At 40.1% G+C, this 13,314-nt stretch overlaps 1 protein-coding gene across 3 annotated transcripts in view; it reads right to left on the reverse strand.

Moving 5' to 3' along the window:
- The window catches only part of FAM192A (family with sequence similarity 192, member A), a 29,515-nt gene that overhangs the window by 13,704 nt on the left and 2,497 nt on the right, over positions 1–13,314 (reverse strand). For 2 of the 3 annotated variants that reach the window (XM_010583358.1, XM_010583367.1), the window contains exons 2-7: positions 12,564–12,709; positions 12,274–12,372; positions 8,266–8,387; positions 4,065–4,198; positions 2,006–2,070; positions 135–883 (exon numbers count right to left, since the gene is read on the reverse strand). In XM_010583358.1, coding sequence (XP_010581660.1) covers positions 666–883; positions 2,006–2,070; positions 4,065–4,198; positions 8,266–8,387; positions 12,274–12,372; positions 12,564–12,693 — 768 coding nt within the window. In that variant the 5' untranslated portion in view covers positions 12,694–12,709 and the 3' untranslated portion in view covers positions 135–665. Of the gene's footprint in view, positions 1–134; positions 884–2,005; positions 2,071–4,064; positions 4,199–8,265; positions 8,388–12,273; positions 12,373–12,563; positions 12,710–13,314 lie in introns of those variants that run through there. The other variant, XM_010583377.1, reaches the window with a different exon arrangement.

Genomic DNA, 13,314 nt, shown 5'->3' on the forward strand with positions numbered 1-13,314 from the left:
CTGCATTTGTAGGAGGCTGGCTTGCACTTTTCCTGGGTGGTGGTTTGAGGAAGGGGCTGGTTGGGTAGTGCAGAAATTGCTTAATGGAACAGGAACAATTATGAATGGCACAAGCCAAGATAAAAAAACATGCATTCAGAATGTCTTTAATCATGTTAACACTAAAACTTCTTTACAGTGTCATGGCAATCTACACTTCACCATCTGCTTGATTTCTGTTCTGCCCCCATTTCTCAAATACAGAATAAAAATGACATTTTAAAACAGAACACATGGCTTTTTCTACAAGACTTCACTGCTTCAAGTGAATATTTTTTGCCTGTTAGTCTTGTATAAACTTCTTAAATCACCAGAATTCTTTCTTTCCGTAAGAATTTTAAAAGATAAAGCTCTCTCCTCCCTACCCTCAGACCTTCATTACATTACTAGGTATGCCTTCTCATTTAGGATGGTAGCCTTTCTTCCAGGCTCAGTATGCACCCCAGAAATGGAAAGTTGTGGGAGGGGGAATAAAATAAAATACAATGAGTTATTTTAGAAGTATCTGAGTGTATTAGAGTTGAGAGGTTAGCTAGAAAGATTATATTTGGGGCAGAAGGATGCATCAAGCATCCATCAGGGCTTTGGAAGATACTCTGCACTACATTACACACGGAGGGATTTTGTTATGGACCATCGAAGAAACTGTTGCTACGAAAGACAGAAGAGACGATCTTTCCAGTGGAATTAATAGTGCCTTCGCTATCCGAGCTGGACTCCGAATCACTGCTTCCTGAGAAGGCGCCCAGGCCAGGCAGGATCCCAATGCACACAGCTGCTGAGGGACAGTGGACTGTGGAGCCTCCCACTGAGCTGCTCCCCAAGGGAACACAGGATGGTTTTTCTGAAAGAGAGGTACCTCAGTCAAAAACAAGAGTGAAGGAAAGGGCTTTTAATCAAGCCCAGGAACTGCCACGTGCCATTCACCTGCTATTGCCACATCAGTGGTGGTTGACTGCAGGATTTAATTAAAGCATAAGGCAGCTTTATGCTGCAATAAAGCTATTCTGACAGGAAGGACTTGCTACCTCAGGGGATTTTTTTTCTCATCACTAGTTTAAGCCCAGCTCTACGCTGGCATTACAGATTTTTATTCTAAAGTTGTCAGTTTGATGCTTGTCAAGTACCAAACCCACTAAATAAGAATAAATAGCTCTGCTTTGTGTAATTGAGTATTTTTTTGCGATATAACAGCATAGTTGAGGAAAAGTTTTATTCCATCGTTCTGCTAGTCAATGTCTCCCATCTTCCATGGCTAATTAATTATTTCCAGCGTTCTGAAAGTTTACTCAACAGAATGAGATTCAGGAAGCGCCTTGGGTTGTCGTTACACAATTGCAGCTCACCCTATTTGTGTCAAGAATATCCTGACAGCAAGTCAATTGCAGCCCTGACAGCTAAGACTGAAACGCAACTTAATTTTTCTTCTAGTTTCTGAAACAAATTGGTTTCAGGATGGACAAGATCACTTCATAGCATGAAAAGCTAATAGGGGATGTATACAAATACATCAAATGCTGCTGTGAAGAGGAAGGGGATTATCTGTTCTCCATGTATCCCGTCGATAGAACAAGCACTAGGCTTGAAATGCAGCTAAGGAGACTCCTATTAGTTATCAGGTAAAACTCTTTAAGGGTAAAATCAGTTAAGCATTAGAATAAACTGCCTAAGGAGGGTGCACAATCTGTATCTGTGGAGATTTAAGAGCAGCTTAGACAAACATCTGTCAGGAATGGTTTAGGCAGGGGATAGACTGATGACCTGTAGAGGTTCCCTCCAGCCCTATGAAGGCTGTCAGCACCTATCGTTACCACTTCTACTGCTTTAAGAGAGAACATGCCAACTGCAGTCTGTGCTGTCTTGCATAATGAAGGAGCAGGAAAGCAAATCCTCTATCAGATTTAACACCGAGTCAGTTGCTGTTCAGGTGAGAGACAGCTTCCCACATGCAGAAATCAGGACATACCTTGATTCTTTTCATCATGATCAGTATCTAGTTTCAACCTCTTCACACTGTTACCACCATCTGAACTGTGGAAAAAAAAAAAGAAAATATCTTGTTCCTCACAAGCAACCACTTAATTACTGTGAAGTTAAAGTAACATCTTTGCCTCAAAACCTACAGCAAATGCCAGCAGGATCCCCTGATGACCAGCACCACTTTAAAATGCTGTTAACTGGGGCTTCTTAGGGAACATACACAATCCTAGAAAGAGTCAACACCTACACTGGAAATATCACCTGTTAACCTGGGAAACAGAAACATGCCTCTGGGAGTCCAAGTCAGACCTCTTGCACAGCAACTCAGTGCTGCCTATTCAGCTGGAAGTACCCCACAGGAGATCAGGAATGACTACCTGAGCTTCATACAGCCCACATGACCACAGGCTTGCACATGTGAATGATTATCATGCTTTCTGGTGTAACATCCATGTCTTTTCCCTTCCAGGGTTTCCTTCCCCTCCTTCAAGTACCTAAAGAGCCTGTTCCAAAACATCTAGAAATCTTGCACCCAGTAAGAAGCCCAGTAGGTTTTGCAGCAATTCACACACAGCTGCAGTGTCTGACCTAAAAAAGAAAAGGGTCCTTTTGGGTCCAAAGTGGTGTTGGGGGAAAGAAGCGTTACTTGGACTTCTGACTCTTCAGAGCTCTTCCTTGTCACAGCTCAGTTTCTTTTTCCGCCTCTCGCATGTTCCCAATCCTAAGCCATCCACATAAACAAATGTTTCCCAGCTTCAGCTGTGATGGACTAAAGTGATGAAGTATGAGCATTTTTACACATTAACTCTTTCCTGTCCCTGTCAGAATATGCAGTACAGATGAAAGGTTCTGTGTGGGGAGGTTTTATAGTAATACATCCTTTACAGGAAACTACAAAGCTCAGAGAACAGATGTTGAGCTCACGCTACACTTGGTTTTGGCCAGTTTGCAATAAAAGATAAGATGGCAAAAACAGAAGACTGCAAAGCAAGTCTGTGATGGCACTGACATATCAGTTAAGATACCCTCCTCAAATTGATGCCATCTGCAGGCTTTAGATGTGCCATTAAGCACATGCCAGCTCCTTCTCTACATCGTACCAGGTTAAGTACTAGTAGTTACAAGAAAAAAAAACACTGTTGGCTGCTTGTTATCTGTTCAGGGTTTTTCTTCTCTGCCTTCCAAAAACCCAAACAACTACCCAACCCCCTCCACATTAGGTGGTGGAAGTGCTTACTTCAGTTTTCAGACATGCAATTACTGCTGTACTGGGAGCTAAACATCACCCTACAAGATAAGCTTCTAAAATAATCTCTCATTCTCTGGGACAGATTCAAAAACACTGACTGAATTTCGAGACGTCAGTAATCATCTTAAGTATTAGACAACTCATCTGTGGGAAATAAGTCTAGCCCCACATGCGTAGTTTCTTGATAACCTGTAGCACACCAGCAGCTGTGTTTGCAGGCCAAGATCAAAACAGCAAACATCACAAACCCAGCTGCCATCTCCCTGGAATGGAAAGGGTGTTGATGTATCAGTACAAATCAGTGAGGAGCAAGGAAGTTTGCCTGATGCCCTCAAGATCAAATCAGTACACAAAGCTCTTCTCTTGTAACCTATGTCTCCCCCATGCTGCCCCCAGCAGCAACTAAACCAATCCATTTTAGACACAGATAAAATCGGCTGATAAATTATGCAAACCTGAATGAAATTACATGAGTGAGGTGACACTGATATCTACAAATAGACATGTAAAATAGATTCCCTCTAGATCCCCAAGCAGGATTGCCCAAGCCTGGCAGTCTAGAATGAAGAGTCTACCCACTTGCTTTACACACGCTTATCTACTTGAATTGCTTCATGTTTTTCCCACAGTTTGTGAGAGCCTATAGAAACAAGGCTGGTCTTTTCTTATACCTACCCCCTTTTTTCTTTAGGGCTAAGGTTCACACCTCACTCTCTGGAGGCAGTTTTGGCCTGCCTCCCTTTAGACTGCTAACTGGGTTCCGTTCCTCATGAATTTATAGAGGTGTGAAACTAACCTTCTGTGTTTCACAGCTCCTGCCAACAGCTTTGCCTGAGAGAATTTGTTCTTGTTTTCCACTGACTTCACGGGCAATTTCTTCTCAGTTTCCTTCTTTGGGTCCATACTGACTCCCACTTTGGTGAGAGTGCTGTGAATTAAGGGTTAAGGATCAATCAGGAAGGAATAGAGAGAACAGACACTTCTTCTCACATATATTTAGCTAGCTCTGCTGACAGCAGTGACCGAAGTTCATTCACATATTCTATCAAAATAAACTTATTTGTAATGACATTTAGCTGGCACCTTTGGCCGAGACAGAAGAGACTTCACCCACTGGGTGCAGAACTTTCTTGGGTATCAATACCAGCTCTCCCTGTAAAAACATCCAGGCAGCAGATTAGGAGCTGCTTTTCTGAAGTCAGAAAGGTGCAACACATGACACATCCAGCATGCATAAACATACCCATCATCCTGCCTTTTCCTAAAGGTCTTAAAAAAAAATCAAAAAGGTCAGACTGGACCAAAAAAAAAAAAAAAAAAAAAAAAAAAAATGCAGTACTTCCCCCTTCTACAAGGATCAACACATTTGTAATTCAAATTTGCCACTTCAACCCCTAATCCTTACCAAAAAAACTAAGTAGCAATATGTGGGCTCACTTCCACTCCTCAAACACTCCTTTTGCTGAGCCCAGCAGACTTCAGCCTACCAAAGCAAAAGAGTTCCAATTTTCTGTTTTGGTATTTATCACTCTACCTTTTCAGCTCATCTCTTTGTAAGGCCCACAAGGCTATTACTGCCAGTTTGAACACCACCCTCAAGAGGAAGGAGACAGATCTGATTAAGACTACGTGTGGTCCAAGATTCACCCAAAAAGACTGCAACTGCACAGAAAAACTAAGTAGCTTAAAACAGTGTTAGCAAGGTGGGATGTAGCTGAGATCTATAATGAGGTGGAGAAGCTTAAGTAGGTTCTCAGACAGGATAAGAAGGAGCTTGGTCTGTTGTTAAGGCACACTCACTCTGCACACAGACTAAACAGGTCTTCTGTGGCAGGACCTAGTCCCATCCCTGATAACAGTTAATGTCCAGCTGTATCTGATGAAGCGAGGTCTGCCAAAGATCCTGTTTGTTAATGAGGTGCCAGTGGGGTCACAAAAGTTTCTGCAAAACTTTTAAACTACACATAGCAAAGACAAATCAACCTAATTGAAAAGGGTATTTGTTTATAACCCTAAATCCAGCTTTCTACCAGTTTCTTCTCTGACTACAATTCCACTGATCAGGTGACATAACCACAAGCTGGAGATTCACAGGTGCCCCAGTTATTGCAGACAAATACTGGATAGTGAATTTCACATTGATGGACCATGTATTTGAAGTCATAGGTTTTTTTCCCTACTGAACATCTGCAAATAAAAAACTCTTACATCTTCCTTTGAAGGGACACACTCAAAGTCTCCAATCACTTTACAATTAGGAGAGTTCAGATGCCATTCCTTATTTGATTTTCCTAAGGATACAGCAGTAACCTAGACTGCTCCCTACCTCAACTGAAAGTCTTCTCAGTCAAAATCAGACTGTTAATTTTATTTATTTCTTAAGATGGCACAGGACTGCCATCCTGTGGCTATCAGAAGCAATCTGAAAGCTGCTTGTGTCAAACAGGGCTTGATGTTGCAACACAGGATTCCACACGCTGCAGCGTTCAACTTCCACATTTAGGTTCATTACCCCATTATATTCTAATACTGCACTAAAAAAAGCCTGGCTGAGGAACCCAAAGACTTTTCTTTTAAAAGCTACCAAATTACAGGCTTTTCACTTCCATCCAGGATGCCATTCTCCTAGCATGCCTCAACTACCAGAGACACAGCATGTTTTTAACAGAGATTTTATATGTACTGCTGTCATTAGCAAATGTAACACTATACCTAGCCAAGAAGCATCCCCTCTCAGGAAGACTACGTTAGAAATAAACCTCTCAATGTTAAATATCGACTGCATTAAAAAAGCTATCCTACAGTAAAGCCTGCTTCTTGGAGGGGGACTTTTCCTACATTTACATAGGATTTAAGACAAGATGATGTTGTTCTCAAACACTTCTTGGAACTGGCTTAAAAAAATATCTGTAAATCTTTAAACATTGTCAGACCCGTGGGGTCTGGATAGGTTAAGGAGCAAAGCCCCTAGTTGTTCATGCAGGAAGAAGTAAAATTGCTATGCATCCATGCATATGAATTTCTTATGCTCGAGAGTGCATTAAAATATTCCAAAGCATGCAAGATACACGATTTCATGACTGTTCAACCTAAAAAATGAAGAAAAAAAGAAAGAAAAAAAGCTCTGTACTTGAATATTGATGTAGGTTTTACTGCAAAATTAATGCCTCTGGGTAGCTTAAATTGGACATTATACCAGGAAAAAGACCAAATAATCAAACTCACTGGGTTGACATTCCTCTTATTAGTTTGGAAGAGCACTTGAACAGTACACCTATAGATCCAGCATGTTTACCTACTACCCACTGGTTTTTGTCACTGTAGTGACAAACCATTAGTAACAACCTGCAGACACAAAAACACCTTTTGCATTTTAAAAGAATACCACCAAAAATTTCAAACACAGATGAGTCATTTTGCAAGTTGCTCTGAGGTTGCTTGAAATATTATGGTTAAATAAACAAATAAAAAAAAAAAAGGAAACGGAATGGGCAAAACTTCTCAATTTCTCGTTAGCTGAGGTGACTATAAAACATTCTCCTTCCCTCTGCCCCATCAGCAATAAGTTCTACAGTTTAATTTACAGCAAGTCTTCAGATAGAGAGCCAGACAATATTACTAAGATTGCAAAGACTGAGGTTAGATGGCCTGTACGTCTTGAACAGGCCCTGCTCAGTAAATTCAGGGATCAGTGTGTTACGTGGCTAATTCAAGACAACATAAGATTCCCTCTGGGCTGGTATGGTTCACCCCAGACGTATGTGACCTAACTAGAGCTGTCAGCTGCTTCTGCAGCACAAGCTTATACTGCACATCCCTGCATCAGCCAGACCTGCAAGTAACCATCACTGAAACTAAACATATCCCATGAACATCCCATTATTAGATCCAACAAATCAAGAAAATATTCCAAATCTATTAACCAACTACAGCCTATTTCTGAATAAAAAAATGCATCAGTATTGCTTTTTCATAAACACATTACTAAGATAACAGACACTCTTCACAGAACACACGCTTTAAGTTATAAATCATTAACTAACAGAAGGTAATGCAGATCTTTGTAGCATTGGCACTATTCAGCTTTATTTCCTGACTGGTTTTGGTCACCTTGTGTCCACAAATCCTTTCATTTATACTAAAGCATCCTTGAGAACTTGCGCTTTCTTCACTGATGACTTAAAAGCAATGGTTTTCATTAGGAGGCAAAGAAACCATCAGGTTCTGCACAGATTCAATAAACCTCAAATAAACAACATCTAGCTTAGCACAGAAATCCTCAAATCATTCCAACCTCCCTTCACTGCCACTGACTAGAGAGAAAAAGCATCCTATATTATTTTCTAGCACATCTTCATGAAAATTTGGCATTTAACAGCAAAGCCAAACAGTCCTGCTCTTAGTACAGTCTAAGAGTCTGTATTACCCAAAGGAGCTGAGTCTTCAAGGGCACTGACTTCCCAGAAGAAAGTTAGTGCATCTGCACAGATGTATTTAATTTCTCATCCTGCAGTTATCAGCAAGGGAGAAAGTAGCTAATACTTCAAGAAGAATAACAGAGAGAGCAAATCAAACATTATTTCAAACAGGTATGTTAAAAACAGCCAATATGCAGTTAAAAAAACAAACAAAAACATTTACTTTTCAATAAGAAGAAAAAAGCAAAAGATTAGAAGTAACAGGCTGTTTTTCCTTTACAATCTCTTTCTCTTTTTAGCTATGGTATTTCATACACTCTATAACGGGGAAAAAAAAAACCAAAACGCCAAACAATGGGGAGGGGGAGAAGGAAAGAAAAGTACCAAAGACACGTGGGGGTTGAGGGGGGGAGTATCAAACATTACAGTGGGAGATCCAAGCTACAATGAAAAAAGTCTATCATTGTATATGTTCTGTAAAGCAGTTTTATAGAAAGAATGTCAATGACAGAACAAAACTACAGCCCAATCCCTTATCCTCCTCTATACAACCACCAGCCATTTTAATGCAAAGGATATTCTGTATTCGTTTAGTTCTTTCAGCTCTTCTTCTCTTCGTTGCTTTTCTAGTAGCTCTTGCTGCCGAGAAACCTCATCAAGGAAATGCGTCTCATCTTCATCTAAGCCTCTTACCATATTTTCTGAATAAAGGAAAAGAATGCATATTGATAAGCTACAACCACTTAAGGAGCAGCCATTTGTTTTGTGTTACTTCACCACTCTCTCAGAAAATTTTCTGATGATTTCAAACTGCCCCATAGCAGAGTAGAGTCCTGGGTGACTGAGTGAATTGGGTACTCCATCAGTCTCACTGTTGTGCCGAGAAAAGGGTACAAAGCAAACTCCACAGGCTATCTGCTGGATTCTGTAATTAAGGAGTAAAAATACTTCCTGGTTAATGATACTGGATGCTAACAAGCCGAAAAACTCAAGCACACAAACTACAACAAACTAACACAGTTTGAAAACAACACTATTACTACAGAGAAAAGCAAGACACAATTCATAGGAAGCCATGAAATGCTATTGGTCTTGCTGACATAATTAAGGAAAATCAACCAGTTTTCAAGCAGCCTTTCTGCGGTTCTGAAACGCCATTTGGAACAGGTGACACAAAATAAGGAATAACTACATTAAGCAACGATATATTTGTTGTTTTGGTTTCAGACACTGAGTTTAAGCCTGTCTCCTCAGAATCTGTTTTTAAACCAATCAATAACTGGAAAAAACCCACACTACTTCTCCCCATAAATCTTGCCTCAAAATAGGAAGTACATTTTCTTAAAGCAAACAATTAGTAACTTGACTGAGATTAACATCCGTTAAAAAAAAAAAAAAAAAAAGTAGAAGCAAGACAATTCCTAACTTCCAAAAAAAAATTATTTCTAAACATGTTACCCTACTTTAAGGAAAGTACACACTAGTGCAGTAGGAAGGCGTTTTATTTTCTGTTCTGCAAATGTTCAATGTCTCTCAATCAAATGATTTAGTTAGAAAGGTAATAAAAAGCATTTTTCAGAAAGACCAAGTCTTTCTGTTTGTAGTCATCCTCGAAATCTTAACCCAAACATCGCCTTTAGTCTTCATTAGAGCTTAATTCTATAAGAGGATTTTTAGGTTTTTATGTGAGGTCGCCATATTTTTTTTTAATCTTCACCCACATAGTCAAGTCCTACTCACTTTAACAGCAAGCTAAGAAATCCATTTACACTGATAATTGGCAAGCTTCTGTCTTTGACAAAAAAGCTCTAGAAATCAATTATTATTATCAATTATATCTTTCCAACTCTAAGAATGCAGAGCTCATTCGTAAATCTTTAAACAGTAACTTGTAGCATTCACTACTACTGCCGAGGCCCCCTTCAAAAAGACAGCAAAAGTAGTGAAACTCAGGACATTTTTTGAAGTGAGTGACACGAATTAATTTCATTCTCTGCCCGCCTGATCTGCAAACTAAGAGAAGCAGCCATAGAGATCCTTATGGCTGAGGTTACTGAGATTCCCTACTAAATAGTCTGCAGTAGATTTTGCTTTCCAGGTTAGCAAGTATCTGTTATTCTGCTAGGGTTGCCTTAAAAGCAAATTTTTGGTTTACAGGTTTCTTGAACCACAGGGAAGACGTTGCAGATCTAATATAACTGGGCAAGGGAAACAATTAATTTAGAGTTATCAGAAGCCTTTCCCATCCAGGTTGATAGCAGTCAGTTTTCTGGTGGCCACTTTGACACAAACTGTTTAGTCACATCACCAAAGATGACTTGGATCAAAAGTTTACTGAAGTAAACTGGAAACTCTCCAGCAGGTACAGTTGGGAGACTTTAATGCATTAATGCTGCTATCTGTACTTTCCACTTTGCACTAATAAAAATACAAGCGAAACTTAGAGAGACAAGAAATAACTTCCACTTATCCTTATTTTGGTTACCATAATCGTCCAGAAAGAAAACTTTAAAAGTTGCATTTAAGAGAATACTAGTATTAATTTTCACTTAAAATGCTATAACATTCTACTAAAATTATTTTACTGTAAAAAGGAAGGCATTCTTGCAAAGCTGAATAACCTAGCAGAAAGAAGAAGTGCTAGTCTGTACACCAGTTTTTATCTACACAAAGGGTAACTAAGTTTGTGTGTTTATGCAAACTCAGTTCTTCAGCAGTAAGGTGTTTCTCCTCCCAAGTCCCATCATAAATTCCGACTGATCAGAATGACAGTGCACTATACTCATTTTCCACTCCTCCAAAATTCCCATGGATAGAAAAAACACTTATGAACATTTTAAGGCAAATTCAAGCATATTAGAGGACAAATCTTGTCACAAGTGGCCAAATTGGGCTTAACTCTGATGAGACAAACTAGTGGATCACAGTCCACCCAACACTGATCTCTAGTTAGTCAGTTCCTCCCACTTACCTCCTCCCAAAGAAATTTGGCTACAGGAATGATTCTAAAAGGATCTACTACAAAACAGGAAAGGCAATCCTTGTAATCAGTAATGCACAAGATAGCATCTGCAGGGGCAGGGAGTGTTACCTAACAGAACTCAAAGATTGTGCCATAGTTAAAGGTAAAACATAGTTTTGTTCCATCGCAAATGCAAGAGAAATTCTAGACAGAATCCAGTTAGGCAAACTGGAACACAATAGTTTGAGGGTAAAGCTTCCAGCCAAAGAACCAAAATCGATCAGAACCCACCTTAAAATGGAGTTCCACAGTATCATCCTCACTGCTCTTTAGGTAGAGCCAATAGCTCCCTTTTTCCCCAAATGGTTGACTAATGATTTTCTAGTTCTCATTATCATCTTTGCACTCAGCAGCACATATACAGGTGATATAATGCAAAGGATTTTTCTATAAAACCTTTGTGAAATTCAAACATCAGTAGAAATTAGGTTTTCATTTCATTAGAAGAGTTAAACATCTACTTTTTGAAGAACCAACTCCTGTATGTTTACTTCTTCCAAATAGTAATCTTGAGCCTCAGATCACTTTTGCATCAATGTGGTGTGTTGACCCTGGCTGGGCGCCAGGTGCCCACCAAAGCCACTCTATCACTCCCCCTCCTCAGCTGGACAGGGGGTAGAAAATATAACAAAAGGCTTGCGGGTCAAGATCAGGATAGTTTAATAAGGTGAAAGCAAAGGTCACATGCGAAAGCAAAGAAAAACGATGTTATTCTCTACTTCCCATCCGCAGGTGATGTCTAGCCACTTCCTGGGAAGCAGGGCTTCAGTACGTGTAGTGGTTGCTCCAGAAGACAAAAATGCCCCCCTTCCGTCTCCCTTTACTTAGCCTTTATATCTGAGCTGACGTCATATGGTATGGAATATCTGTTTGGTTAGTTTAGGTCAGCTGTGCCGGTTATGTCCCCTCCCAAGATCTTGCCCAGCCCCAGCCTGCTGTTGAGGGGGGCAAAAATGCTGGAGAGACAGCCTTGATGCTGTGCCAGCACTACTCAGCAGTAGACAAAACACTGGTGTGTTATCAACACCTTTCTAGCTACCAATGCAGAGCACAGCACTAGGAGGGCTGCTATGAGGAGAATTAACTCCATCTCAGCCAGACCCAATGCAATCAACTAATTAAAGCTTGGAAATGTAACAGTTGCTGGAACAAGACTTCTTTTAAAGCATGAGTTCAAGAGTCACAAAACCACGTTACATTTCCACTTTTCCATGAATTGATATCAGGGGCGTTTTTGGATTTAATGTGCAAAACAAGCCTAGTATTCCACACTTTACAGGAATGCAACTCCATAACTGCAAGCAACTTTTGAGTTTTGCACATGTGCAGTGCTGTCTCAGTGCCCAGAACAGTACATTATCCACCAGAACATCTACCATCCTTGAAAAATGCAAGGATGGTAGATGCAAAAATTCAATAATACTTTCTGAAGCCTCTGTTTATCTCTCAGAGAGGCAAACAAGACACACAGACATGTCCCTTAGTCAGATGCTGTATACAGCTGTTGCACACAATACATGCAGTTTGCTGGGTTTCAGTTCAAAACAGTAACTGCTGGTGCTTACTGAATTTAAATTGCTCCTCAAACTCCTGCTGCTTCTTTTCTCTCTGTTCCTGAAGTCTTTCATACAACGAACGTGGGTCATACGCCTCCTCTGGGCATTCTGAAAGGAAGGAACAAATCAGGAAATGAGACCATACGTTAGAAACACTGAATCACGAACAGCGCTTAGCTCCTTCACGTAAAAACCTTTTGAACTTGTAAAATACAAGCTATTACCTTTTGGTCCTGTTTTCCACAAAAGTGAAATATTCTCCGATCTCTTTCCTATAATTATTAAAATCTATCCCATACCTTCTGGATCCTCAGGTTTTCGGACCTTTTCCCACTCCTCTTGCCTTCTCTTTCGCCGCTCCTCTAGCTCCGATTCAGACACAAACCTCTTGTTAATCACAAGGTCAGCAGTACCATCTCCCCCATCCATTGTGGAACAGCCTATCCTAAAAACACGATATGAAAGACACCAGGGGCCTGATTTCACTTGTCAGTACATGAGACATTACTACACATCCTGAAAAACTTACAATAACTTCAGTTCTCTGAAGACCACTACATAGTAAGTACTGATTGAGATACCTACTCACTGCATAACTGCTAAGACTAATAGCAACACCTATTAGTCCTTCTTTACTCTTTTTTGTAATTATGTCTTCCCTGTTAGTTGTCTGCCTCGGGCTGCTTTTCTAGAAGTCATATTTTAATGGAATTTTCCCCACCCCACTTAGGATTCACCTTGCTTAAGTAAATACACAAAAAAATAAAATAAAATAAATTAAAAACCCACACCTACACTTGCATCCTTTTATTTCAGTTCTTACACCTCAGTATTGGTGAAAGGATTTGACACTTTGCCCTCACTTTACCTAAGTTCTTTTTGCCCATCCTGTGAAAACTTGAGAAAGCTTGCCTGTTTTCAGTGATTTGAATGCATATATTTGTAAGTGATTAACAGTGAGATTTCAGAAATTAGCAACTAATCTCTCTAACCTTCAAAAGCATTCTGCACCTCTAGGGAGAGCTAGGTTTGGACAGATTATGCCGGGGG

This window comes from Haliaeetus leucocephalus, unplaced genomic scaffold, assembly GCF_000737465.1.
Source record: "Haliaeetus leucocephalus isolate CR32 unplaced genomic scaffold, Haliaeetus_leucocephalus-4.0 Scaffold92, whole genome shotgun sequence".
Lineage (NCBI taxonomy): Eukaryota > Metazoa > Chordata > Aves > Accipitriformes > Accipitridae > Haliaeetus > Haliaeetus leucocephalus.